Here is a 26,881-nt window from a genome sequence, read left to right as displayed (position 1 = left end):
AAAGCAGGTTTGCTGAGAGCCGTCCCTGTCTTGGGGTTTATGGTCCCTATTTCTCGATGTCAGATAACGCTAGTCCAAGAAATTTTAGTGTGCTTCAAGAAATGCATGGGGTTAGACCAGTTGTGGTATATCAAACTCATATTCAATAATACCGCATTTAAGAGAACATTTTTTTTTTACGGTATACAGGCCTTTCCGACGTGCCAGACACTGTACTTAGCGTTAGGGTAGATACCAGCTAATCAAGTTGGACACAATCCATGCACAGTCCTCCTCCTCTGTGCATTCAGACACTCAGTGTTTTTTAAAACGATGTGCAACACGCAGGGGGTTGCTGGCCAGCATGCAGTAAAATAAAGGCTTACCAGTTAATGCCATTGGTTTGCAGTCACTTCCAAGGGAAAGTTATTGCCTGAAAAAAATTGACATCAGCGTGAGGATTCTTTTTTATTGCCTTAAATCTTGCATTCCAAGTGCTACTTTTTGATGAGGCGCTCAGCATTCCTACTGGAAGGTTAAATTCCTTTTAATGACTAATCGTAAAATAACTCATTTGCCCTAAACTTTCTTGAGTTTATTTTTTTTTCACCTAGATGTGAAGTGGTCACTTTAGCACATTTTCTGTTTCAGACAGAAATATGGGCGTTTGCCTATGCTTACCACATAGTCTGAAAAAAACTGTCATGCAGCCAACCTTTACATATGTTCCTGTGATCAACAATATGTGTGTGTGTTATGTATGTGGTTGAACTTTTTCTAGGCATGAGTAGATTCTGCTCTGTAGATAATTACCATTAGGCAGTATATGTTTGTACTTCTGTCCCGTTTCTGAATACTGTAAGTTTATCAGCTCTTCCTGCTGTAAGTGAAGGCTTTAAAAAAGACTGTTGGTGCAGAAAACCTGGTGGGAATTAATTTACAGGTTGGAGCAAAAAATTAAACCAACCTTGCACCCTTTTAATGTTTATGAGCTGCGTTCATGAGCTCATTGTGCTTGGTTATTCCTTATGTAAACTTTGTACCTCCTTTGGAGTTTGTTCATTTCAACAGTTGTCAAAATAGCTTTAGGGTTGTTTTCTTCAACACTAAGCAGAAAGAACATCTGTTATAATAAAAATTCTCCTGACTCCACCCTTATGCTGATAGAAATATATGGAGAAAGAATAGCATCTACAACGGTATTTTTTATCCATCCATTGAAGACAGGTATATTTTATATCCTTTTAAAAAATTCAGCTTTATCAGTGAAATGACTGTAATCATTTCACAATTGTGATCCTCTTGTAAAATTTTCATGCTGTACCTTGGAAGGATAGTTTTCTTTATTCAGGTGTTCAGTAGCCATGTGAATCTATGCGTTGTAGTTGTGTGTTTGTGTGTGTGTGTGTGTGTGGATGAGTGTAATCAGTCTATCACAGGGAGCTTACCAGCCATATCAAGGGCAGCTCTAGGGATTTTCTTGTAGTCTTTGAGTTATGTAAATTTAGTTCACTTTTAGAAGCAATAGGATTAAACTGCAGTATAAGGGCTGTTGGTTAGTCATTGAAAAAATTTTCTGACCAGGGGTTGGTCAACTGTGAAATGGGTTAATGAGAGAGGCCCCATAATCTCCTTCTGTAGATTCTTCTTTAAAAATAGGAAAGATTCTTATCTATGTGGAGTAGCCTGAGGGTCATCAAGCCTAACACTGGGGGAGATGGACTAGGTCATTTCTTAGGGCCGCTTCCACCTCTAAGGTTATTCCATAGAAAATTGGGAATTCGGAGATGGAGAGAGCTGTAAATGGCCCTATTCTGATGTGCCGGGCTCTCCCAAGCATGCTTAGTACATAGTACGTGCTCAGTAAATACCATTGATTGATGATATTTTGAAGATATTTGTCTTCCCCTCACAAATCTATTTTTAGGGACACTGCAGAAACAGAAAGCCCAGGCTAATGCCACCCTCCAAGAGCAAATTTTGAGTAGTATTGGCATAGAAAATTCCACACAACTCCCACAATGCATCCATTCTCAAGTACAGTCCCCTGATGATTTTGTGCCAACTTGTACTTCCCAAGTGTTTAGTACAGTGCTGTGCATGCAGTAAGTGCTCAATAAATATGATTGAATGAATGAATGAATTTTGCCCCAGCCACCGCAAAATAGACCAAACGTTTTTGAATTGAAAAGTTGCTTTTTAGGTATTAAATTTTTGTCTATGCATATTCAACTTGAAACACTTCTCGTAGTCTAATTTTTAGAAAGCTGATTTCACAGAAAGATTTTTTGAGAGCTGGTGACCTAGATCCAATAAATCAGTGGCATTTACTGAGTGCTTCTTGTGTGCAGAGTACAACAGAATTAAGAGAAACATTCTCTGCCCCGTAATGAGCTTAGAGTTGAGAGAGAAAGACAGACATTAGTACCAGGTTTTGCAAATCCAGTAGCTTGCTGATTCTAAGCATAGTGCCATTTGTATTTTCTTATTTCAGCCAATTCCAATGCTCTCTGCCAAAGGCCCATTCTTAAGCAGGGTAGAAGAAACAAATGGATGTCATTATCATCATCATCATCATTAACGTTCAGTATGCTCCTACTTTGTGTGGAGCCCTCTGCTAGACAGTGGCGTGTTACAAAAGATGAATACAAAAATACAAATTCATTCATTCGTATTTATTTTCACAGACGTCTGTAGGCTTAATTTACCTTTCCCTGGTGTGTCTCAGTGCAAAGTGCAATGGTCTTTGTTAATATTAATTAGGGCCCACAGTGTGTTGGTTACTCTACAGAGCGTAAAAACCACATTCTTTCTCCTTATTTCTGCTAGGGCCTATGTGCAGTTATGGGGCTTCCTTTATAAAGCATCAGATTTTCCTGTTGGATTCATTGTGCGGCATATCCCTCTGTAATTCCAAAGGTTTCTTTGAATATGTTTTAGGAATTCCTTCAGAAAAACAAGAGAAGCAGTTGGAAAGCCTAAGGGATTCCTGACCCCTGCACAGGTTTGAGAGTTGGTAGTGAGATTTCTTATCCTCTAGGGTTCATTGGGTGGAAAAGAGGATTTCTTCTAGTCCCATTTGATGCCATGCTGTAGGGAAAGTGGACTGAGGTACAGCAATCTTTGGCCTTTAAAGATCTGTCCAGATCTTTTAATAATATATTCTAAATTATTTATATTAATGTCTTGTCTCCCCATCTAGACTGTAAGCCCATGGTGGGCAGAGAATGTGTCTGCCAGCTCTGTTGTATTTTACTGTCCCAAGCACTTAGTACAGTCCTCTGCGCTTAGTAAGCATTCAATAAATACCACTTATTGATTGATCTCCTTCCACTCCCCTGCTTCAGGGTTGGAGGAAGGGAACCGAATGTGCCAGGGGCCAGGCAGAACCCAAGTGCATTTTTTTACACTCGAGCCCCAGCGTGTCATTCTTCTGTAATCAATCAGTGGTACTTATTGAGTGCTTATTGGGTGCAGAGAGCAGTGTTCTAAGCACTTGGGAGAGTACAATACAACAGAGTTGGTAGACACATGCCATGTAAAACATTTCCTTAAGTAGTGGGTATACAAAATTGAGCTTTTCTTTTTTTCCTAAAGGAAAGTTAATTTGTTTAAGTGCTACCCAGTGCTCAAACAATGTTTTAGAGAAATGACTTCTTACCCTGCCCATGAAAGCAGGGGGCTGGTTAGATATAGGGAAATGTAATAATAATAATTGCAGTATTTGTTAACTGCTTGTTGTATGGCAAACACTGTTTTAAACACTGGGGTAGATTGGAATTCATCAGGCTGGACACAATCCCTCTCCCACATGGGACTCACAGTCTAAGGGAGAGGGAGAGCAGGTATCTTACTTCAGCCCAGTGACTTTGGTCTGCCAATGGCAGCCTGTTCACTGTGTCCTGATCTCCTCTGTCTAGCTGCTGACCTCTTTTCCCACATCCTCCCTCTGGCCTGGAAATCCCTCTCCCTGCCTGTACACCAGACCACCACTTTCCACAACTTCAAAGCCATATTAAAATCTCATCTCCTCTAAGAGGTCTTCCCTGATTAAGTCCTCTTTTCCCCCACTCTGTCTCCCTTCTTTGTCATCTATGGAGTTGAATCTGTACCCTTTAAGTATTTGATATTCACCCTGGGCCCCTCATGTACCTAACTGTAATTTATTTATATTAATGTCTTTCTCCCCCCTCAGACTTCAAGCTTGTTGTGGGCAGGAAATGTGTCTACTAATTATGTTGTATGGTATTCTCCCAAATGCTTAGTACAGTGCTCTGCACACAGTAAGTGACCAATAATACTTGTGGTATATGTTAACCCCTTGCTGTGTACTAAGCACTTGGGTGGGTACAAGCAAACCGGGTTGGGGCTCACAGTCTCAGTCCCTATTTTGCAGAGAGGTAACTGAGAAACAGAGAAGTGAGTGACTTGACCAAAGTCATACAGCAGACAAGTGGTGGAGTCGGAATTAGAACCCATGACCTTCTTACTCCCAGGCCTGTACTCCATCCAACTATGCCATGTATTGATTGATCAGTTTCACCCCCATTTTACATATGAAAAAAATGAAGCACAGAGGAATAAAGTGACTTGCCCAAGTCACACTCCAGGCCTGTGTGCTTTCCACTAGGCCATATTCCTTCTCAAATATGAATTGCCCAGTTGTCTCTTTCTGGTTCTCCTTTTTCTCAGCCCTGCTAGACTGTTCAATATCATTCTCCGACCTACTTTCTTTAATGCAGCCACACAGTGATTAACAGAAACTCTTGTGCATGCGCCATGGATGAGTTTATTATCTATAGTTGTCCTCCTGCCTTCCTCCGCTAGAGAAAGATCTGTCGTAGGAAAACTCGGGAGAATTAGTCAATCAGTGGTATTTTTCGAGCACTTACTATGTGCAGAGCACTGTGCTAAGCGCTTGGGAGAGTGTAATACAACAGAATTAGTGGACATATTCTCTGCCCATAATGAGCATATAGTCTAGAGAAGAGCTGGAGAGTAGAGGTGAAAGGAAAGATTGGCAAGAACCCCAGTTGTGAGGAGTAGAATCAGACCTCGCACCCACCCACTGCTTTTTCCTCCACAAAATGCTCTACAGCAGGTGCTCTCCCCCAGCTGCATTTCACATGGCCCTTAGCCTCGTTATAGCAAAATAAATAAACTGGAGCCGAGATTCTGTTTGGTGGTTAGCCTTGGTTCTAATTCCCCTCTCCCCCTCTTTTTTCCCTCTAGGTTTGTAAACTTCATTAATATGACATAATTCAGTGTGTAATCTGTATTCCGAGTTGATCATTAAAATATTTTAGCTTTTCCTCAAACCTGAATCAACAAGGATTTAGAAATACAACTAAGACATTTTTCTATTTTATAGCTCTTGGGCACTGGTAGTTTCTTTCAAATTGGTGTTCAGTTGTCTGCTCATTTCTGATTTGCTTTAAGTGTCTCTGTGTTGTATACATGATATTTCCGATATAGCATTGCTATAATTGCCTGGTTGCATAACATTTTAATATCCTTGGTCACGCCAGATTGTAGATTAAGCTATAGTATATTCCCCAGCTCTGTGTATGTGGAGGGGAGCAATCTGTCAATACCTCAAACCCGCTATTGCTAGACTAACATCAATTATAAGTAAAAAAAAGGCCTAGTGTGAAAGTGCTTTTGATACCTGTCAAAAACCCCACTTCCCTGAAAGCTTGAAGTACCACTTCCTGCTTTCGTCCTGAAGCGTTTGTACTACTACTTATTCCATCTATTTTTTCAGCCTTCCCTTCAGACTATAAACTCCTTGAGGGCAGGGAACTTGCCTCTTGCTATTATTGAATTCCCCGAAGCACACATAGTGCCTAGCACCCATGCTCTCAATAAACACTATCGACAAGTGCACCCAAGTCATTTTTTCTGAAAAACCATTCAGTCCATATCTCTCCATACCACAGAAATCTCCAATGGTTGTCCATCCAGCTGCATCAAGCAGAAACTCCTTACCATCAGCTTTAAAGTATTAAATCAGCTCTCTCCCGCCTACGTTACCACTGATCTAATGCGCAGTCTTCTAACTCCTGTTTACTCTCTGTACCTCTGTCTTGTCGGCCTCGCTGTGGACCCCATACCCATGTCCTCCCTCAGGCCTGGAATTCCCTCTCCCTTCATATCCGACTACCAGTCTCTCCACCCTCAAAGCCTTCCTACCATCACATCTTCTCCAGGAGCCTTTCCCTAACTAAACTCTCATTTCCCATATCTGCCCTCCCCTCTGTGTGGATGGTAACCACTTAAGCACATCTATACATATCCTTATGCGCTGCTATTTCCCCTGTCTGTAATTTATTTTAATGTCTGCTCTCCCTTTAGACCGTAAGGTCATTGTGAGCAGGGATTGTGTCTCCCAATCCTAATACATTGTATTTTCCTGAGCACCTTAGTAATGTCCTCTGCACACACTGAGCACTCAAGTATCATTGCTTGATTGGGTCTTATCTCACTCGAGCAGTTGAGATCAGAGGTCTGTGAAGAAAACAAAATGAACTTTCTTCTCAGGGTCAAACTTGAGATGGATACCTTAAGCTCAGTGTCTATTAGATGGTGACTCTGGTTAGGTTTGCCTAGTTTGGGAACTCTTTCTGCACAACTGTCATTTGGTATCTGCATTTCCATAGGTCTGATGGGAGAGACAGTGATTTCTGTTTCTTATAGCCTTTGATATCTGTGTCAAATGCTCTTGACCCGTATACTCTCCTTATGTTTAAGATGGTTGTTCTCCAACAACTTGAGCTCCTGTAACTAAAAGGACCCGTTTGGCAAGTAGGCTAATGGGTGTATAATATTTTAATGATGCCTCAGCATAGCTGCCTGTCTTTTGGAAAGAAAGTTTGACACTGTAGAAACTGACCCCTTTTCCCCTCCGTGGGGGAAAAAAAAAAGATTCTTTGAACTCCTCAAACTGGCTTTCTAGGCTGTACGTGAAGTAACAGTTTTAAAATGAGTATATCGCAAAACTAAAAATTAAATCATCATCACCGTCTTTACAATTTGTGAGCTAGGTGTTTACTGCTAAGAATGTTTTTAGCAGTATAGCAACTTGTAAATCACTGTACTCAGTTCAGCAGTGAATAAATAGCAATCATGACATCTAGTGACCGAATTCAGAGGATGTAATTCCAACTAAAATGTCTGAATTTTATTGTATGAAATGTATTGTTCTCTGAAGGGAATTTTCCTTCTCAAATAATTTCTATGTTGTTTTAATAATAATAACGATGGTATTTGTTAGTGCTTACTATGTGCCCAGCACTGTTCTAAGCGCTGGGGTAGATGCAGAGTACTCAGATTGTCCCGTGTGGGGTTCCCAGTCATAATCCCCATTTTGCAGATGAGGTAACTGAGGCACCGAGAAGTTAAGTGACTGGCCCGAAGTCACCCAGCTGACAATGGCAGAGCCGGGATTAGAACCCACAACCTCTGACTGCCAAGCCCATGTTCTTTCCACTAAGCCATGCTGCTTCTACATATGTAAAGGGGGAAAGTTGAAGATCAGATCCAGATATGGGGTTCTGAGAGAATACAGAATAGTAAATAAGTCAGGCTCCTAAAATATGGGGGTTGCATTCTCACAGAACCGCTTATTATGGAAACTTCATATATTTTTATCCAACTAGCCCCCAGTGTACTGTACTTAAGCAGATTTTTTGTTGGAAGAATTTTCCTAATTCTGTCATCACATTCTATCCAAAGTGCCTAGTGAAAATATACGTTCTAGAGGAACTGTCTTGCTATTGCTATATTACAAATTTTCTATTACTTGTGCCTCCATACACTTGTGGGTGGATTCTCTGGTAAACTGTGTTTGTGGTATTCCCTGTGGAGTTTTAGCAGAATGGAGATAATAGATGTGACCCAAATTGTCATCTTCCTTTCCTCAGATATTTTAGTCTCCAAGAGACCGTCTTTGATTTTTTTGCACAGATTGTTTTGGAAAGATACAAAGCTTTCAGAAGAACTGTTTTTTTTACAAAGTCTTGTGTGTTTATCAATCAATCAGTTGTATTTATTAGCACTTACTGTGTGCAGGGCACTGTACTAAGTGCTTGGGAGAGTATACCTCAAATTAAACATGGCCAAAACTGAACTCCTTACCTTTCCATCCAAAACCTGCCCTCCCCTTATCTTTCCCATCACTGTAGACAATACTACTATCCTTCCTATCTCCCAAGCCCATAACCTTGGAGTTGGTGTTGTTCTAGACTCATCTTTCCATTCCACCCACCTATTCAATCTATCACCAAATCCTGTCGGTTCTCTCTTCCCAGCAGTGCTAAAATCTGCCCTTCGTTTCCATTCCAAACTGCTGTCATGCCGATCCAAGCACTTATCCTATCCCGCCTTGACTACTGCATATGCCTCTTCACTGACATCCCGTCCTCCTGGCTTGCCCCACTCCAGTCTGTACTTGACGCCGCTTTACAGATCATTTTTCAAGAAAAACGCTCAGTTCATGTTTCCCCCACTGCTCAGGAATCTTCAGTTGTTGCCCTCTGCATCAAACAGAAACTCCTTACCAGTGGCTTTAAAGCACTGTCAACTCGACCCATTCAACCTCACCGATCTCCCAGTACAGCCCAGTCTGCGAACTCCGCTCTTCTAGCGTTAGCTTAGCCACGGTGTCCCGCTCTCATCTGTCGCACCGCCGACCACTTTCCCTCATCTTCCCCCTCCATCTACACCAAACCACCGCTCTCCTCACCTTCAAACCGTTATTAGGTTCCATCTCCTCCAAGAGGCCTTCCCCGATTAAGCCCTTTATTCCCCGACTCGCTCTCCCTTCTGCCTCATCTCTGCACTTGGATCAGTGACCTTCGGACATTGAATATTTGCCCCATTCCAACCCCGCAATGCTTGTCATATCTTTAAATTACCTGTTATAGATCATTGATATTAATGTCTGTCTCGCCCTCTAAACTGTAAGCTCGTTATAGTGTCCCACTAATTCTGTCGCATTACACTCTCCCAAGTGCTTAGTACAGTGCTCTGCATATAGGAAGTGCTCAGTAAAAAACAGTGATTGAGCCAGTATAACAGAATTGGTAGACATAATCCATACTCACAAGGGCCTAGCAGCCAGTTGAGTGACAGGTGACAGCTCTAGCAAATGATTATGACTTATTCTTCAAAGGTACTGATCCAAAAGAGAAACAAAATAGCCCTTCCTTTAAAGAGGACAGAAGTCTGAGGATGTTCCCCTTCATCCTTTTTAAATGACTTGTTAATATGATTTCTTCTCCTTTCCCCTGAGGCACAAAGGCGTGTGTTTAAATGCAGAGTTTTTACTTAAAAAAATCAGAATGCAGTAGAAAAATAATTTTCAGTTTGAGTAAAGAGAATGGCGCAAGTTGAATTGGATAAGAGGGCCGGCGAGAATAGAGAATTCTAGAAATTGCTAGGTAGAGAACAGAGAATTTGGGAATGTTAAGGATTAAGATATGCCCTGGTTCTTATTGTTTTCTTTCACTAATTCGAATTACTTCCTAATTTAAATAGTTTTTCCTTCAGTTCTCCGTTTTCCCCTCCTATTTTAGCTGTTTAATTGTCCTGTTTTGCAGATTTTCTAGTCTATTTTGAGAACACATTTTGTTAAGTCTTTTTGTTTTCCATTTAGAATTTTCGTCCAGGAAACAAATTCAGCACTGTGACAATTTTTTCCTTGAGGATAAGTGCAACTATTTCACATTTAGCTAATTTCTGCCTTACTGCAGTCTCCGTCCTTGCGTTTTTGTTTTTTAAGAGGTAGAAACTGCATTTGTAGTGTAGTTACAGAGACAGTAGCTGCCTTATGTCACAAAGGTTAAAATAATTTTTGATATTTGAACTCTGAGTACAACTGTTTTCTGCATCCCGTGTGAGTGTGTGTGTGCGTGCATGTGTGTTCACACAACACTTCCCACTGTGGCATTGAAATTGACCATTGCAGTTAATTTATTTGACATTGGTGCTGCAGCTTTGAGTTTACCTAAATTTTTGTAGGTGCACTTACTGTATGTAGAGCAATGTACTAAGCGCTTTAGTGAGCACAGTACAATAGACTTGGTAGATGATATCACTGTCCAGAAGGAGCCAAAGTCTTAGTAGGTGGGGGAGACAGGCATTGAAATTAATTACAGATAAGGGAAATGGCAAAGTGTAAGGATACATATATAAGTGCCGTTTGCCCGAGGATGGGGTAAATATCAAGTATTTAAAGGGTACCAGACGCAAGCGAAAGGCAGCAGAGAAGGGAGAGAAAATAGGGGAATTGAGGGCTTTGTGAAGGAAGGCCTTTTAAAGGAGATGTGATTTTGTGTTGCCAACTTGTGCTTCCCAGGTGCTTGGTGCAGTGCTCTGCACGCAGTGAGCGCTCAATAAATACGATTGATTGATTGGGGTGGAGGGGGGGGTTACAAGGTGATCAGGTTGACCCATGTGGGGCTCACAGGCTTCATCCCCATATTACAGAGGAGGGAACTGAGGCTCAGAGAAGCGAAGTGACGGGCCCCAAATCATAGTAATAATAACAATGATGATATTTGTTCTTACTACATGCTAAGCACTATTCTAAGCGCTGGGGGGATACAAGGTGATCAGGTTGTCCCACGGGGGGCTCACAGGCTTCACCCCCATTTTACAGAGGACGGAGCTGAGGCTCAGAGAAGTGAAGTGACTTGCCCAAGGTCACAGGCTCAGAGAAGTGAAGTGGCTCGCCCAAGGTCACGCAGCAGACATCTACTTGTTTTGTTGTCTGTCCCCCCCTTCTAGACTGTGAGCCCACTGTTGGGTAGGGACTGTCTCTATATGTTGCCAACTTGTACTTCCCAAGCGCTTAGTACAGTGTTCTGCACACAGTAAGCGCTCAATAAATACGGTTGATGATGATGATGATGACAGCTTTGAAGGTGAGGAGAGTGGTGGGCTGTTGGATATGAAGGGGGAGGGAGTTCCAGCCCAGAAGGAAGATGTGGGCAAAGGATCCACAGCAAGGTAGATGAGATTGAGGTACAGTGATAAGGTTGGCTTTTGTGTGTGTGTGTGTGTGTGTGTGTGTGTGTGTGTGTGTGTGTGTGATATTAACGCACTTATGTGTCAAGCAGTGATCTGAGCGTTGGAGTAGATACAAATTAGGTTGGTCAGAGTCCATATCCCACACAGTCTAAATAGGAGGGAGAACAGGTAGTTCATCCCCATTTTACTGTCGAGGAAACTGAGGCACAGAGAAGTTCAGTGATGTGCCAAAGGTCACAGAGCAGGCAAGTGGCAGAGCCGAGATTAGAACACAGGGTCCACTGGCTCCCAGGCCCATACTCTCTCCAGTATGGTACGCTGCTTCAGAGCTTCTTTGAAAGGTGAGTTCAGAATGCCATCCTCCTGCCACTTTTCCCATACTAATCATTTTATAGAAAATCTGGTTTTATTTTTATTTTATTCATTTGAATGGTATTTAAGTGCTTACTCTATGCCAGGCACTGTACTAAGTGCTGGAATAGGTACAAGCTAAGCAGGTTGGATACAGCCCAGATCTCAGGGTGGGGCTCACAGTCTTAATTCCCATTTTACAGATGAGGGAACTGAGGCACAGAGAAGTGAAGTGACTTGCCCATGGTCACGCAGTTGACAAGTGGCAGAGCTGGGATTAGAACCCAGATCCTTCTGACTGCTATGCTCATGCTCTATCCACTGCTCTTTTAGAACGGTTGTTCATAACATGAAACTGTGTCCCTATATTGTGTTACATTTTTAAAAAATATAAAACACGTAAATGATAGAAACTATGATTCCAAACATCACAAAAACGCCATACTTGTGCTGTTGAATAAAAATAATATGGAGATATTTTCTTTTGAAGGGTACAGGATATTTTTGACGAACCTAGAATATGCATGAGTCTCCATAGCCACACTGCGTATTATAATTTTACTATGATTGTTCTGTTGAATTTATAAATGCACAGTGTTAACACTGGCACTAAGCTTTTAGTCTCGTATGGCTTTTTCTTTTATCTTGCATTGAAGAAGCTAAGTGGTCTCCATTAGAATGGAAAGATCACATAATGACTCTTTAGAACTCATGACAATTTCCTTTCCGATGTTAAGGGGGCTTAATAATATCCCCTTTGTGGTGCATTTCAAATAAATATCCAAATGGAAAGAGCTTTAAGCGATCAGTTTGCCATTCTGATTGATGTCTTAAAGCAGTTACTTGGTGCCATCTAGAGTCAGGTAGATTACTTTTTTTCACTTGATAGGTTTTTAAATTTCAGGCATTGTTGGAGAATGTACTCTTTATTGGGCTCTTTTTGAAATCGTCTTTTTCATTAGGATAATAAGATTGCTAGCCAACATGTTTCATTTGGGTAAAAGTAGAATATCAAAGTAGGAATTAGTAATGGTAACCACAAGCCCTGTGCACATCTTTGAAACAAACCTACGTACACATTTTTGGCTTGATCAAAGAAACATAAATCCTTTCATGAAACCTATTGAAGTGAAATGGTTTGTGTCGGATTTCTGTACCAATATTTATAAGCATTGAGTTGCCTCTTGGATACAGATGGGGATAAAATCACTTATTCATAGTAATTAACCAAAATTATCGTTGTACATTTGTGTGCCCTGAAATGTGCTAGGAGCTTTTCAGAACAGAGACATAATCGTGGATCCCGCTTACTAGGTTGACAATCTAAATCTGGCAGATTGACCTAGGGAAAATAACTTTTCCTGCACCCAGACATGGAAGATCAATCAATCAATTGTATTTATTGAGCGCTTACTGTGTGCAGAGCACTGTGCTAAGCGCTTGGGAAGTACAAGTTGGCAACATATAGAGATGGTCCCTACCCAAGATCTTATACAAGTTAAATAATCCTTTCCCCTTAATAGTTTGTCATTCACTCTAGAGTGAAAAATTACGTGAAGTGCAGCATATGTATTAATATCTTCTAGATGATAATGCTGCTATACCGTTTCTCCACCTTCAAGGCAGAATGTATTTGGAAAAAGTGTTAACTGTTTGCCAAAAGCTACTGTTTGTTTTGAGAAATGGCCAAATATAACAGAACGTAAATCACCGGGCTTCATTCTTGGATAGATCTATTAAGATGCCATTGCAGTTAAGGGGAGAAAGTAACACATTGGTGTGCGGTTTCCTCGGGAACGTGAATGTATTCCTGTTTCTTTTCCTGTTTCTTTTTCAGGGTCACCTACCTCTCCTATACCACAGGGTTTGTGTTTTTCCCTTATAACAAGGAAAGCACATACTATAGACTTGCTCTGTTCCAACACCCAGCACTAAGCAATTTCTTCTGACCCCATTGCCCTGTATCCAAATCAGTCCTCTGTTGTCATTCATTCATTCAATCGTATTTATTGAGCGCTTACTGTGTGCAGAGCACTGTACTAAGCACTTGGGAAGTACAAGTTGGCAATGTATAGAGACGGTCCCTACCCAACAGTGGGCTCATTGTCAAAGAATGTTCTCTAATTTTCCATCAGGGCTGTAGCCACAATGAATATTGAAAACATGCAAGAACTCAGTGTATAGACACCTTACCCTTAAACTGTTTTTGACTGAGGATTGTGTTTGATTGTATATATTTGATTTCTGTTGATCTTCCTATATCTAGTTCAACTAAATTGACATAAGGACATTTTATCTGTTGAGTTATGTTGAAAGATATAGAATAAATATAATGGGAAAGTACTAGGGGCTAATTAGCATACTTTCAAAAGTCAGTTCTACCTGAAAGAAACTTTAAGTGGCTACTAGGTGGTGTTCTTTAGAATGTGGTCATATTTGTGTTGATTTAAGATATCTTCATGGACCATTACAAGATGGATTCCGTGAGCAGAATTTAAAAAGAATTAATCTTTGCTTGGGAAAAATGGACATAATATTTTGAAATATGGTGCACTGCCATTTAGGTGCCGGATTACTGAGGTTTGTGACGTGAGATTTTTGAAAATGGACAAAATTGCTAATCCTAATTGTTCAGTAGGGATCACTTTAGGCGAAGTGCTGCCATCACCCTTTTTAAAATTATTTTTACTTTATGGCACGGCAGGTATTGCCTTCTAGTCCTTTAGAAATTAGTTCTCTGTTAAATTCCATCTTTGTAGCAGTTTCTTCTCTTTGTGCAGTTTGTTGAATATGAAAAAGTGATTTCATTCTTAACGTAATTGGAATGCCTTTAAATGGAAAGTGCTGTATACCTTAGATACATTCTTTAAGAATCATTACATGTTACTTGAAACTTGATGAGTTGGAGACTCTTTATTAAGATCCACCTTATTTATAACTACTTAATAATAACCCTGTTGACTGATATGAACCATGTAATGTGCTTAGTTGTTGCTTTCATTTCAAGAATCTGTTGGGGACAGTCAGCACGTGAAACTAGTGATACACATTTCCATTTCTGTTTCTACAGGGTGACCTAAAAGCTTATCTGTGCAATGAACAAGAACATATTAATGGGGAATCACAAATAATGCTGCTCCAGAGAATGGCATGTGAGATCGCTGCTGGACTTGCTATAATGCATAAACATCACTTTGTCCATAGGTAGGTGTGCTTTTCCAATATTGACCCCACTCACATATTTCTTTGTATATGGTGCTATTTCAAGTTTTAAAAAACAGTCTCATCCAGTGGCTAAAGGAGGAAGAGAGAAAAATGTAGGCTGCTCTTCCCTTCTCCTATATAATTTTAGGGTAAAATATTTTGATTTTTTTCTCCTCACATAAAAAAACCTCCTTGCTAAGATTACCTTGTACCTGTGAAGGTGAGAGCCAAATTGACTTACCCAAATAGTACAATCCTGAAAAAACAATTCATGTAAGTCTGAGTAGAAAATTCCTTTCTGCTCCTTTTAATTCCCTTCTCACCCTCTTTAGCTCCCAAATTCATGGAAAAAGTCCATCTTCTTATCAGTAAAATACTTTATTTACATATTTATTACTCTATTTATTTTACTTGTACATATATTCTATTTATTTTATTTTGTTAGTATGTTTGGTTTTGTTCTCTGTCTCCCCCTTTTAGACTGTGAGCCCACTGTTGGGTAGGGACTGTCTCTATATGTTGCCAACTTGTACTTCCCAAGCGCTTAGTACAGTGCTCTGCACACAGTAAGTGCTCAATAAATACGGTTGATTGATTGATTGATTGATTTCTTTGGATACCTCCTGCAGAATCACATCTTCTGTGAAGTTTTTTCTAAGAAGCTTTAAACCAGAACTAATAACCAGGCAAAATGCTCAACTTTATAAAACACACAGTTCTTCTGAAATGCAGAAATTGCATTCTTGCAAATCTCCATATTAAAACTCATTGGGGTTGACACCACACATATGCCAAAACCACTTCTTCTTACACCACATCATTGGACATTCATTCATTCATTCAATCGTATTTATTGAGCGCTTACTATGTGCAGAGCACTGTACTAAGCGCTTGGGAAGTACAAGTTGGCTTGGGAAGTACAAGTTGCACAAGTTGACAAATGTTTTGTAATTCCTAAAAGCTCTAAGCAGAAACGTATAGTGAAGACATGCATTATGGCAGAGCTAAGTGTATTATTTGTCGGCTGCCTCCCATTTCTTTCTCTTACTTGTGTTTGCGGGTCTTGTTTGCCTGATTTAGATAGGCCTTGTGAGCAGGGAAATCCCAAATTCTTTTGGGAAAAGCGTCAGGCAAATTTTCTTGTTCAAATAAGTTGATAGCGTTACTTTTTGTATACTGTAATGCTCTTAGAAGCCGCTCTGGGGATTGACGTAGTGGTTACTTAATGTTCTACTAAAATCGCTAGTTGAAATAGTGTTAACATTTCAGAGAAATCCAACCACTGACTGAATATCAGCAAAACCCTGTCCACCAGGAAGATAAATAGTTTTTCTCATTAGCCTGTACATAAACACCATTAATCCTTATGAGGTCTGATGTAAAAATGCACCCAGAAACTCAGGGAAGATTGTCCCAGTAACATATCCTGGGTGAGGCTAATCTTTTTTTTTTTTGAAGGACATTAATATTCAGTAGACTTGCACAGCGAATATCAGCTGGAGCCTATTTCAGTCCTTGGAGTCACCTCCTAATGAACAATTTTAAGAGATATTTGAAAAAAGCCATAAATGAGGGTGGTTATGTTAGTATGTTTGGGTGAAAAATGTAAAAATGAGGATTTCCAGTTATATCCTGACTCGGTTCTCTCTTGATTCTCCTCGTGCCTCTCGCTGCTTCTCAGTCTCTTTTACTGGCTCCTGCTCCGTCTTTCACTGCTTAACTCTGAGTGGCCTTTGAGTTCCTGTTCTTGGTCCTCCACCTTTCTCAATTCACACCCACTTCTTCCCGGACCTCACCTACATCCTTGACTTCAGCTACTCCCTCTGTGGGAATGACCCCCAAGTCTTGCCTTACCAGCCTCTGCAGACCTTCATTTCCTCTCACCACTAGAACATCTCCTCCTAGGTGTCCTGTAGGCACCTTAAGCTCAATACGTCTAAAACGGAACTCCTCATCCTCCCTTACAGATTCCCCTTCTCCACCCATCTTTTTCATCGCAGCTGACAGTACTGACACCCTTTTTCTTCAAAGCCCACATCCTTTCAACTTTCACATTCTGTCTGTCTCTAAATCCCGCCTGTTTTTCCTCCACAGCATTTCTCAAATTTGCTCCTCCTTCTGCATCCAAACAGTCCAGGCTCTCACCATCTTCCAGATAGACTTCTGTATCTATTCCCTCACTGGTCTCCCAGGCTACAGCCTTTCTCCTCATTCAGTCAGTGGAATTTATTAAGTTTTGGATCCCATCACCAGTGCATACTTCACTATCCTGCCCGAATCTTGTTTTTTGTTTTGTTTTAAGAAAATCCATTCTATACACATCTCTTCCCTCCTCACAAATCTTCAGTCGTGACCCATTCCTCTCCTCAAGCAGAAACTCTTAACCACTTGCACTGTCCCTCATATATTTTTCTCCCACTGATGAATTACTTCTGAATTGAAAACCTATAAATGTGAAGGAATTGATTATAGTGATATAAGCTTGGTATGGGCAGGGAACGTGTCTGCTAATTCTGTTATATTGTACTCTCCCAAGTGCTTAGTACAGTGCTGTGCACATAGTAAGAGCTCAATAAATGTGATTGACTATTCACACTCTCTTTCGTGACAGCCATATTCCCTCTGGAGTGTGGAGGGATATCTTCCTAACTACCTCTTGAGTAATTCGTTGAATTTACAACCACTGGTAGACATACTCTTCTATTAAATCAATCAATCAGTTGTATTTATTGAGCGCTTACTGTGTGCAGAGCACTGTACTAAGCGCTTAAAGCACTTTTCCTATCTATCTTCTCTTTGTCCTCCTATATGTAAATTATTTGGAGTCTGCCTCCACAGTGAGATTGTAACTGTGATGAATTGACTGATTGCCTTTTACCTCTATTGTACCCTCCCAAGTGCTTAGTACAGTGCTTAGTACAGTACACAGTTGATGCCCAAAAATTAATATTGTCCTTCATTTATATATTTAATTCAATTAGCACATTACACTCTTTGATAGAGATTAATCCAACTGGTGTGAAATAAGGTGTTGGGAGGTAATACACATTCAAAAATACCATTGATGGAATGAATTATGAAAGGATTATTTTAAGCTGTAAAAGTAAATTTGGCAGGACAAATTTTTAAGTTTTAAAGTGAATGACTTCTCTGAATATGTACAGAATCTGCTTCAGATGTTATAACAAACTTTGAGGGCATTTTTCATTTTTACTGGACTGACTTATATATAGAGCTGCAGACCTGTCCAACTAAAAGCTGTTTAGCCATATCAGAAAACTGTTGAAGGAAGCCCCTTAATTATGTTGTGTGTGCGTTTGTATGTTTTAAGAGAACACTTGCACCTGTGTTTTAGACACACCGAGTTTCCGAAATAGCTAATTTGGCAGACCTGAAGCTCTGTGTATGCTACTGGAGCTGCTGACCTGTCAGTATAATGTGCCATTTCTAGCCTCCTTTGGCCAGGAGCCTGGGACTTCCCGTTCCCTAGGTTCAGGTCTCCCTTGGCGTATATCATTGAAATGCCATTGGGTCATTTAGACACCGAGCTTGGTGGTGTCATGCCAGAAAACACCCTATTCTTGCAAAATGGTGTATTTAATTCAGATGTTTGCTGTTTGGAAGCCTTTTTATAACTGAATCCAGACTATTATTTCACATTAAAACTCCTTGAGGATTTTGTTTCATTTGCTTTATAGGAGCTAGCTGTAAGGAAGTTGTAGAAGTAGTATTTATTAAACACCTACCGTGTACAAAGCAGCATACTGAATCCTAGGGGAAAAAAGAACGGATGAGAATCAGATACGATCCTTGGTCCTAAAGGGGCTCACAGACTATGACTGAAGGGGGTGGGGAGTTGGTGACAAGAAAATAAGGAAAGAGGAAGTGATAGAAATGCAATAACAGAAAATACAAGGCTAGACTCCAACGGATTTGGTGGTGAAGAGGCTAAGAGGTCCTCCTGACAGTGCCGTCCAGCTCATGCAGAGTTCCTCAGTCAAGTCAGTGGTGTTTACTGAGTGCTTACTGTGTTCAGAGCACCAGGCTAAGCACTTGGGAGAGTACAGTACAGCAATAAACAGACACGTTCCCTGCCCAAAATGAGTTTACAGTCTAGAGGGGAAGACAGACATTAATATAAATAAATACATTTTAGATTCGTTGCAGTGGAAGTCTTCCCAATGTTCTAAAATCAGTGGTGGGTCCCGCTGCTGCGGACTGAGCCCCTCAGGGGCCTGCAAGCGTAGGGCAGGTTGTGTTGGGAGCAAAGAGCCTTAAGTGCTTAGTACAGTGCTGTGCACACAGTAAGCGCTCAATAAATATGAATGAATGAACGAATGAAGAGCCAGGGTGGCTCAGCACGGGGGCGGCAGGAGGTACGGACAGCGTTGGTCAGCGATCCGGTGGGGTGGAATTCCCTTGGGAGCCGAGGGGCACAGTGCTGCAGGGATAGGGCAGGGTAGGAGAGCATCTCCAGGATAGCACCACTAGTGTTATTCAGTGGTCCAGTGGGGTGGGAGGCTGAAGAGGATACTGTCACAGTTTAAGCTTAAAATAATTAAATTAAAACTAAGATAGTAAAACAACCCCTTCTGAGGAGGAAATGTGAAGCTTGCTTGTTTTGTCTTCCCAAGTTTTTGGTTTAGCGCCGTGTACCCAGTGGGTGCTCAACAGACGTTACTACTACTTCCGGCTCAAATGATTTTACAAGGCTTACTCTCTGGGATAAGAAGTATTGATTTCATTGAATTGTTGGGGGTTAACTGTTCCGGGAATATGAGGAATGTGCAATTAAAATATTTTTCATTTTACAATCATTTTTTCTCATTTGTATCTATAGGGATCTGAATTTGTGAAGTTTAGAAGGGTTATAACTTCATTTATATTATCCTGCATTGTTTTTCTTGTTCTTTATTTCTAATAAACAGTGTTTTTCTTGTTCTTTAGTTTTACTAGTGAGGCAACAAAAGTAGAAGTTAAATTTTTCACTTTCAAGATCAAAATCCAAAACTTTCATTTTCTACTGATCATGTGAGTTCACATACTCAGTATTCATTCATTCATTCATTCAATCGTATTTATTGAGCGCTTACTGTGTACAGAGCACTGTACTAAGTGCTTGGGAAGTACAAGTTGGCAACATATAGAGACGGTCCCTACCCAACAACAGGCTCACAGTCTAGAAGCGGAAGACAGACAACAAAACAAAACATGTGGTCAGGTGTCAAGTCATCAGAATAAATAGAGGTAAAGCTAAATGCACATCATTGACAAAATAAATAGAATAGTAAATATGTACAAGTAAAATAGAGTAACAGATCTGTACAAACATATATACAGGTACTGTGGGGAGGGGAAGGAGGTAGGGCGGGGGGATGGAGGGGAGAGAGGAAAAAGGTGGCTCAGTCTGGGAAGGCCTCTGGAGGAGGTGAGCTCTCAGTAGGGCTTTGAAGGGAGCAAGAGAGCTAGCTTGGCGGATGGGCAGAGGGAGGGCATTCCAGGCCAGGGGGAGGTCAACGGCGGGACAGGTGAGAATGAGGCATAGTGAGGAGGTTAGCGGCAGCAGAGGAGCGGAGGGTGCGGGCTGGGCTGTAGAAGGAGAGAAGGGAGGTGAGGTAGAGGGAGGCGAGGTGATGGACAGCCTTGAAGCCGAGAGTGAGAAGTTTTTGCCTGATGCGTAGGTTGACTGGTAGCCAACCGAGATTTCTGAGGAGGGGAGTAACATGCCCAGAGCGTTTCTGCACAAAGATGATCCGGGCAGCAGCATGAAGTATAGACTGAAGTGGGGAGAGACAGGAGGATGGGAGATCAGAGAGGAGGCTGATGCAGTAATCCAGTCAGGATAGGATGAGAGGTGGAACCAGTAGGATAGCGGTTTGGATGGAGAGGAAAGGGCGGATCTTGGCGATGTTGTGGAAGTGAGACCCGCAGGTTTTGGTGACGGATTGGATGTGAGGGGTGAACGAGAGAGCAGAGTCGAGGATTCATTCATTCATTCATTGTCGTATTTATTGAGCGCTTACTGTGTGCAGAGCACTGTACTAAGCGCTTGGGAAGTACAAGTTGGCAACATATAGAGATGGTCCCTACCCAACAGTGGGAAGGTTGCGGGTTTGTGAGCTGTGAAGGATGGTAGTGCTGTCTACAGTGACAGGAAAGTCAGGCAGAGGGCAGGGTTTGGGAGGGAAGATAAGGAGTTCAGTCTTGGATGTATTGAGTTCATACTGAGCATGTGAATTCACAGAAACATCTCAACAGAATCTTAATGCCGCCTTATTTTTCAGTCAGTGTGAGTGGGATAGAGAGGCAGTGTGAATGAGTTGAAGGGAAAGAGTACAGGCCTGGGAGTCAGAAGGAGCTGGGTTCTAATTCTGCTCCGCCACTTGTAAACGGTGTGCCTTTGAGTTACTTAACTTCTATTTGCTTCAGTTTCCTCATCTGTAAAGTGGAGATTAAGACTGTGAGCCTTATGAGGGACAGGGATTGTGTGCAACACAATTACCTTGTTTCTACCTAGCGCTTAATACAGTGCCTGGCACAAAATAAGCACTAAAGTAGCACAATTATTATTTATTACCAACCATTTACTGGCTGGGGCTTGTCTCTGAGCCAGGCAGAGCACTTGGAGGTGGTGACCCAAATGGAGAGATTGTTATTTATGTGGAAGCCAGATTTTTGAAGAATCTCCGCCAGTGAAAATGTCAGCTGGAAAGTCATGTTTCATTTTTCACCCCTTAGAAGCGCTGCCCTTCCCGATCTACTCCTCCTCAAGGCCTACTTCAAATTGTATCAAGGAACAGTAGTGCAAATCCAGTAAAAACTGACACACTCAGAGATAACTGCTGTCAGAACTGTCTTAGAGGAAAACATCTTTCTGTCTACCTGAGTAGAATTTTTGAATTTAATCTTTCACTTGTCTCTCTCTGAACCTGAGTAAGCCAAATAGAAAAGTGTTCTCAATAATCCACGTATCGGTGTTTTACAGGGGACAGCAATAAACCCTGTGCTTCTCAGATGTTAGCTTTTAGATGTTAGTACAGTGCTCTGCACACAGTAAGCGCTCAATAAATACGATTGATGATGATGGCCACGTAATGCTACTTGTCACTTGAAATTCGGGGATAATTCAGAAAGCCTCAGATTATTTTCAGAATTGTAAACTGGGGCTTTGTAAAAACAACTTCAGCTTCAGGTGAGCATCAAGGAAATGATTGTGTGTGAATGTCCTATAATACCGTACTCTCAGATAGCAAAGAATCAGAGACAGTGCCTTTCCATATTTTTGTGGGCAGTGTGTAAGTTTGTAAGAGATTCTCTCTGTGACACTCCCGCTCACAGATATAATCTCACCATCAGCGGGTGGAGCGCTACTGAACTTCTGAATACTGCCCCAGTATGATTAATTTGTGGTCAAGCTAGGGACAATCAGTAAAGACACCTTTTGGCCTGAGGTGAGAAAGCTATTAGTCTATCCATCAGAGCTATCCACCTGGTACAGAATTTCAAAAAGACAGCCAGTTAGTTGAACTGACAAGAGGTCCCTGGCATAGGCATAGTAATTCACTCGTGAGCCTTTCATCGGACATTAATCATCTGGGCAACTCTGACACTAGATCTGCTTTTCAACCCCGTATGGGGGTTGGGAGGTGATTTTTCCACCATTGTAAACCAGGGTTACATACCCACTCTGCCTGTTTCTTGACTCTTCCTGCTGCTGACTTCTTGCTTTTGCCCAACACCATGCTTAAGACTCCCTCTTGCTTTTTCGCTCAATCGCTTCTGCATTTTATTCATGAAACTCTCCTTTGTTTTTCAGTGACTTGGCCTTACGTAATTGTTTTCTTACATCTGATTTAAATGTCAAAGTAGGAGATTATGGAATTGGATTCAGCAGGTACAAGGTAAGGTGGAGATTTTGACACCACTTCCTTCACCTAGCATGCATTGCTTTGACCAACCAAAACAAAATTGGTGTAGCGGGTTATGATTTTGTGATAGATGAGAATTTTAAGAAGTGATTATGAAGCTAATGAAATGGAAATAACTTTTAATGAGTCTACAGTAATCTTATATTTTAGCAAATCAAGTGGCTTTTGGAAAATTAATCACATCAAACAATTGGTATTTCCCATTGGTGAACAAAGTAGTATTTTGTATTTGAGGTGTATGCCGTGTTTTGATGTGGAGACCAAATTATCGGAGTCCTTGCATTTTTTTTTATTGTCTCAATTTAAATAAACTAACATCCTAAATAGTAATTAATTTGGGAATGGTTTAGCAATTAGAAATGCTTCCTTTGTGTAGCTTTAAAATTACAGCGTAATGTTAGTATGAGTCATTTCTCTTTAAAAATAAATTGTTTCGTGTAGAGAAAGGACTAAAATTGAAGTTTTGTAGAGTTGAGACTATTCAGCACGATCCATAACTTTAGTTTTCCATATCAACATATTTGTAGGATATTCTTTTATTCTTTATAGGTCTGAACAAAGACACAGTATAACGTCATTTTCCAGGAAGAAAAATTGCAGAGAGCGTTCATTTACAGCTTCAGTAGTCATTTTAAAGAACAAAAGATATATAGCTTCAGAGAAACTCATAACCACATTTCTGCCTCATGATGACAAACTAAAAAATTAAGTTTTTCTTTATATTCTCCTTTGCCATGATACAGGCATTTGTGTATTTCAATATAGGAATAAATGTGCACACTCAAATTTAAACCTTTTTTTTGGCATCCTGCCACACTAGGAGGATTATATCGAAACAGAAGATAAAAAGGTTTTCCCTCTTCGATGGACGGCACCAGAACTGGTGACTAGCTTCCAAGACAGACTGCTAACAGCAGATCAAACCAAATACAGTAACATCTGGTATGTAGCTCTTTTTGTTTATTTCTCCTACAACCTGTACATTTCTTAATTTGCAAGAAGCCTGAGATCGGACATTCTCTATAGCCTCTCGAAAAGAGAGTGGCCATGTAAAGAATGAGTGAAGGAGTAATACCTACTGAACTGTGCACTTGAGTAGAAATAATTAGCTCAGTCTCTTTGGTTTTTGTGAAAGTTCTCTACTTCTCAGAGTGCTCTTCACTGTAAAATGAAATGAGGGTGTTTTCCAGAAGTGGAAACATGAACGGGTATGATTATTTTATGAATTCTTTTCCTGCAGGTAAGGATGCAGTACTAATAATTAGGGAACTTGATAAGGGTTTACTATACCCAAAGCACATACTAGGCACTGGGGTAAATAGATGATAATAATAATGATGGTATTTGTTAAGCACTTACTACGTGTCAAGCACTGCTCTACCAAGTTGAACACAGTCTCTGTCCCTCATGGGGCTCACAGTCTAATTAGGGGGGAGTAGATGAGGAAACTGAGGCATAGAGATGTTAAAGTGACTTGCCCAGGGTCTTACAGCAAACTAGAACCCAGGCCCTCTGAATCCTAAGCCCGTGGCTTAGTGGATAGGGCACAGGACTGGGAGTCAGAAGGACCTGGGGGCTGCACCACAGGCTGCTGTGTGACCTTGGGCAAGTTACTTAACTTCTGTGGGCCTCAGTTACCCCTTCCATAAAATGGGGATTAAGCGTGTGAGCCCCATGTGGGACAAGGACTGTGTCCATCTTTATTAACTTGTAACTACCGCAGCGCTTAGAACAGTTCTTGTTACAGAGGAAGCGCTTAACAGATACCATCATCATGCTCTTTCCACTGGCCCACACTCCTTAGCAGGGTCCATTTCACTCTTTCTAGATGTTTCAGTTACAGGCTCTCAAAATCTGTTAGGCCATCTAGCAATCTTGGTTCCTAGAGAGGAATGCTATCTCTGTTTTACGTGAGAAAAAATTAAGGCCTTAAACCTTCAAGTTTAAGGCATTAAAATTTCAATATTGTACTTAGTATTCAATTCGGGAAATCCAATATTACCAGACTGAGCGAGATCCACTGTTTTTTGGAAAAAATTAAAGAACGGGCTACTGCACACTTCCTCCCAATCACGAAATTAGAGTGGAGGGGAAGGTATTTGATTGTGGGCTAAAGAGGGTTTGCCTGGCCAACAAGCTTATGTGAAGCTTGGAAGAAGTGGGAAAGGAGGAAAAGGCTCAGAGAAGTAAGATAATGTTGACTCCAGGCTCCTTTCCAAAGAAAGGGGGTTTCCTGCATAATAAGATGCTGGAAAAATTTTTACCAGGTAGTTGTCTTTTTTCAGATTTTTCTACTAAATGCCATCTTATCCTGGCAACTGGGTGTTTGGGAGGATCAGTGAAATGGTTATACTTCTTGACATCAGTTTTAATTGGTATGCTCATTCATATCTCTGTTGGCAGTAGTGCTCTTATAATGTACCAAGCTAGCCATGGCCTTAATAAAACATATCTTTTTTTGTAAAACCAGCAACAAATTTTGCAGTGGATTATTAGTAATTGCTCCCTCTAGGCTAATACATTTTCTCTTGTAGGAATCAGATTGTTGGTAAAAAGTAAAAGTATGCATTTTTGCCCTCCCCTCCCACATCTTATTTTTTTCTTTGCTTTTAGCATCACACTTTCTAGAGGACGCTCTAGCGTGTAATAGTGCTCTGCACACAGTAAGCGTTCAATAAGTAGTATCGATTGAAGTCACATCTGTGTGTGTGCATGCATGCAGACAAATTACCAAATTTCTTACCTGTTTTCCACTCAAGAACATAAAATCATAATGTATGCTCAGTAGCTCCAGGGTTGGTATTTCTTAACTCCCCTGTGAAACTATAGATATTCAGAGCAGGTGAACCTAGAAATGTTGAACCACTTCTGGAAGATCTGCTAACTCCATTTTGCAAAAAATATAAAGATAAAAAAAGACAAAAAGTCCTTGATCAGTCCATCAATTTTGAGCACTTACTGTTTGCAGAGCACTATAGTAAACACTTTGGAGAGAACACTTTGGGCAGACATAATTCCTACCCATGAGGAGCGTATAGTCTGGTGACAGCCTTATTAAATAACTCATGAATTTCTCTTCCAGGTCTCTGGGTGTGACGCTTTGGGAACTTTTTGATAATGCTGCTCAACCTTATTCTCACCTGTCAAATGGCGAAGTCCTAAATCAGGTCATAAAAGAGAGGGACACAAAGCTCCCCAAACCGCAACTGGAGCAGCCTTATTCTGACAGATGGTAACTTTTATTTTGTTGGTTTTAAAAGAAGTGGTTTCCTTAGGGGGTTCCACCAATGAGTCTTTATGTTCATCATTTTGAAAGTAATAGAGTCATGAAAGCAAGTCTTTACCTATGTATTAAAGTTTTAGTTTTAAGGGCAACCAAAAATTTAAACTACTTTGTGAACATTTTTCAAACCGAACAGGGCATTTTTTGAAGAGTATTAAACATGTACTTATGTTTTTATTTCTTGAAAGCTGAAGTAAAAGTATTTGCAACACCTATATTCATGTGCTATGAAAAAAATCACCATTTACCTTCTGTAACATCATTTGGCTTAGAGTTATAATTGACAACTCGACTGGGGCTTGTGGTTTTCTTTCTCTTTCCTTCTCTTTCCTTTTCCAGACCATGCCTCTATATTGAAAATTTTGATTTTGCTCATTTGTTGAGCAAAACCCCTGATAACTAGTTTATTGATCGCGGGGACTACCTTTTTCACATTGGACTTCACTGTCCCATTTTTGGCCACCCCAAAGTTGAAAATTTTGATTTTGCTCATTTGTTGAGCAAAACCCCTGATCACTAGTTTATTGATCTCGGGGACTACCTTTTTCACATTGGACTTCACTGTCCCATTGTTGGCCACCCCACATATCTTTTTCATAAAAACAATGTTCCATCACTAGTTTTAAGTAAAGCGAACCAAGTGTGGCAGGAGACTAGTCCAGTAATCAAATGTGGACATAAGTATCTGTCCATGATGGATTCATTTGTAGTTATTCTAGAAACGTAAGATTCAGGTACAAGCTCATCAGAATCAACTGCCTGCTGACATTTTTACTGCAGAGGAGCTATGGTTAAGTGTAGACAGGGAACTCTAGTTAAAATGAGAAGCCTGGGTTTATGAAAAGCCAGAGTAGTCATGTTAGTTTCCTATTAACTGGATTTCTTTTCTGGAAGCCTCCTCTTGTTTTTCTTGGTAAATGATGGCTACTTGAGTAAGCATGCCAAAGAACCAACAATGAAGGGATCAAAATGACTACCGACACACCCCAGTGTCTTGTGATTTGGTAAATATCAAAGTTCAATGGACAGGGTTCTACACCTGTCCTTCCCCATTATGTTTTGACTGAGAGGTGAGCTACTTTGATATCAAGATAGGAAGAGCAGA

The 26,881-nt window shown here is 40.7% G+C and overlaps 1 protein-coding gene across 1 annotated transcript in view; it reads left to right on the top strand.

The window, feature by feature from the left end:
- LMTK2 (lemur tyrosine kinase 2) overlaps positions 1–26,881 on the top strand; it is an 86,123-nt gene that overhangs the window by 47,599 nt on the left and 11,643 nt on the right. The window contains exons 7-10 of the mRNA XM_038763950.1: positions 14,432–14,565; positions 22,382–22,466; positions 23,314–23,435; positions 25,576–25,725. Coding sequence (XP_038619878.1) covers positions 14,432–14,565; positions 22,382–22,466; positions 23,314–23,435; positions 25,576–25,725 — 491 coding nt within the window. The remainder of the gene's footprint in view (positions 1–14,431; positions 14,566–22,381; positions 22,467–23,313; positions 23,436–25,575; positions 25,726–26,881) is intronic.

Source organism: Tachyglossus aculeatus, chromosome 21, assembly GCF_015852505.1.
Source record: "Tachyglossus aculeatus isolate mTacAcu1 chromosome 21, mTacAcu1.pri, whole genome shotgun sequence".
Taxonomy (NCBI): domain Eukaryota; kingdom Metazoa; phylum Chordata; class Mammalia; order Monotremata; family Tachyglossidae; genus Tachyglossus; species Tachyglossus aculeatus.
The sequence above is the reverse complement of the archived record's forward strand: the minus strand, read 5'-3'. Positions and strand labels throughout refer to the sequence as shown.